The sequence below is a fragment of the Nannospalax galili genome, unplaced genomic scaffold (assembly GCF_000622305.1).
Source record: "Nannospalax galili isolate Female #2095 unplaced genomic scaffold, S.galili_v1.0 scaffold1941, whole genome shotgun sequence".
Taxonomy (NCBI): Eukaryota; Metazoa; Chordata; class Mammalia; order Rodentia; family Spalacidae; genus Nannospalax; species Nannospalax galili.
In genome coordinates, this window is record NW_008344179.1 from 389,838 (window position 1) to 392,854 (window position 3,017).

General features: G+C 47.9%; 1 protein-coding gene across 1 annotated transcript in view; it reads left to right on the plus strand.

The window, feature by feature from the left end:
* Fbln7 (fibulin 7) overlaps positions 1-1,308 on the plus strand; it is a 46,708-nt gene extending 45,400 nt beyond the window's left edge. The window contains exon 8 of the mRNA XM_008840356.3: positions 263-1,308. Coding sequence (XP_008838578.1) covers positions 263-635 — 373 coding nt within the window. The 3' untranslated portion in view covers positions 636-1,308. The remainder of the gene's footprint in view (positions 1-262) is intronic.
* The last annotated feature ends 1,709 nt before the right edge of the window (positions 1,309-3,017 follow it).

The following is a 3,017-nucleotide window of genomic DNA, read 5'->3' on the forward strand; positions in this document are numbered from 1 at the left end:
GTGTGTATGTGTGTGTGTGTGTGTGTGGTGTGTGTGTGTACACAGTAAGTCAGGCACTCCCAGGATCAGGACTAGCACCCCTTCCCTGGTCATGGTGATGCCAGATGTGTTCATTTGCCTGCAGTGCCAGAGCACCCAGGTGAAGGCTGTGGCTGGGAAAGGTCATGCAGATGGCTTCTTCAGGAGGACAGGTGGTAGGGCAGGTAGGGCAGCCCCTCTTGAGTTTCCCCATCTGACTGTCTCCACTTTGCTTCTGTTCCAGCCAGTGTGAACGAAACCCTTGTCCCATGGACAGCAGGCCCTGTCGCCACCTACCCAAGACCATCTCCTTCCATTACCTCTCTCTGCCCTCCAACCTGAAGACACCCATCACACTCTTCCGAATGGCCACAGCCACAGCCCCTGGCCGGCCTGGGCCCAGCAGCCTGCGCTTTGGGATTGTGGGCGGGAACAGCCGTGGCCACTTTGTGATGCAGCGCTCAGACAGACAGACAGGGGAGCTGATCCTCGTCCAGACCCTGGAGGGCCCTCAGACTCTGGAGGTGGACGTAGACATGTCTGAATACCTGGAACGCTCCTTCCAGGCCAACCATGTGTCCAAAGTCACCATCTTTGTGTCCCTCTATGACTTCTAAGACTGTCATGGTGGTGGGCTATGGGGTATGAGATCTGGGCTGATCCCCACTCCCGACCCCCAGGACTCAACTGTGAGCCAGGGCTGTGACAGACATCTCTCCTCTCCATCCTACGCTCGCACACATTACCTGTCCCCCCAGGCTTCCAGGGGCAATGCTGTGCTCTGTCCCATGGGGCAGAAGAGAAGTTGTGGAACCAATGCTGTACCACCACCACTTTCGTTTTTCTGCTTTAAGGCCTTCTCCTCTCCCCCGCCCCCAGACAGGCAGCATTTTGAAATGTTGTGTGAATGCCATTGTGAGCTTGAACGAGCTGAGGAGGAGGAGGAGCTCATGTATGTCCAAAATGATAGACAACCACAGTCCTGTATTGTGTTAGTAAAGCTTGTTATGACTGAACAAGTTTCAACTCTGCTGAGGGTCCAGTGCCCCCTGTGAGACACCCAGTGTGATGTTTATATCTAAATTCATCTGTGTCACACAAGCCAGCCTCCTTATCAGAGAACCAGGGGAAGTTCTGTGAATCTGGTATGGATCCTTCTTGACTACAGAGCCGACATTAAAGTGTGGACTCTACCTGAGTTTCTTCTCTTTTGAGAAACCATAACTCAATAACATGGCCTGGTATTATAGCTGAAGAAATAAAGTCTGCTGCTCCTCTCTGCCCACCTGACTTCTCCCTGAGCACGAGAGTGCCTTCTAGGAGGGGATGGGAGAGCTGGCTTTCTGTCCAGGTTGGACACCATGGAACAAGGGAGTGAGAGATGCTTGGGATTACTTCACTAGTCTCAGTTGGGCACATGGGAGACTGGTAAGAACAACATCTGGTTCTGTTTAGGATACTCAAATTGTCTTTGATGCCATGACTTTCTTTTGAGGGACCAAGGGGTGATGCCCTCCAGATGACTGAAGCAGGAACTCTGTCCAGGGCTGAGAACCACATGGAGTCAGGGAGACCGTTCAAGTCAAAACTTAAAAATTACCTGGACTAGGGGGCTGGGAGATGGCTCAGCGGTTAAGAGCACTGACTGCTCTTTCAGAGGACCCAGGTTCGATTCCCAGCACCCACATGGTGGCTATAAACCATCCTTAACTCCAGTTCCAGGGGACTCCGAAGCCCTCTTCTGACCTCTGCAGCATTGCACAACACAGACGCCCTCACATCCATGCAGGCAATACACTCGTACACATAAAATAAAAATAATAAATAAAATATTTTAAAAAAATTACCTGGACTGCAAAGAGTTTCAGTGTCCAAATACATGTTAATCTACTAGCAAGATTACTTCACATACATTTCATTTTAAAATTTCTTGGGGTTGGAGAGATGGTTCAGCAGTTAAGAGCATAGTCTGTTCTGGCAGAGAATCCAGGTTCAGTTCTTAGCAGCCACATGTCTGCTAACAACCATCCATAACTCCAGTTCCAGGGGATCTGATGCCCTCTTCAGACCTCCATGGGAACTGCGTGCATGGGTACATTTACATATATGCAGGTAAAACACTCATACATATAAAATAAAAATAAATTTTAAAATTATTCATTGAAGCTGAGATAGGACTGAGTTTGAGGCCAGCCCAGACTACACAGTGAGACTATGTCTCAAACAGAAACAAAAAGAGGGCTAGGGATATCAGCTTAGTTGGTAGAGTGCTTGTTAGACACAAAGCCCTGGGTTCAGTCCCCAGCACTGCATAAAACTTGACATGGTGGTGCACGCCTGTAATCCCAACACTCAGAAGATCGAAGTAAAGGGATCAGAACTTGATCATCTTCAGCTACATAGCAAATTTAAGGCTAGCCTGGACTACACAAGACCTTGTCTTTAAAAATACCCAGTCCCGGGGCTGGGGAGATGGCTCAGCAGTTAAGAACACTGGTTGTTCTTGCAGAAGACCCGGGTTCAAATCCCAGCACCCACATGGCAACTAACAACTGTCCTTAATGCCAGTCCCAGGAGATCTGACAGCCTCTTCTGACCTCCATGGGCATTGCACGACATGGGTGCACTTACCTACATGCAGGCAATACATGAATATGCATAAAATAAATATAATAAATAAAAATTTAAAAAATACCCAGTCCCCTCCACTCCCTGCATAAATCTCTGTGTTTGTCTTAACATGAGCCAGAGCCAGAGGTAATACATCACTAGTTTAGTGATAAACCCCACATGAGGATGAGTCCCAGAAGGTTTATCCCTGTCTTCTTTTGAGACAGAGTGAGATGTAGCAAAGTCACTTCTGAAATTTTTCTCCAATGGCTTTAGCTGCAATCTAACAACTAGAACACAGGTCCAAAAGTTTACTTTTCTGGGGTTGCTACAAGACTTTATAAGACATTATTAACAGCCTTATGTTTCTAGATGGCAATATATGAGAC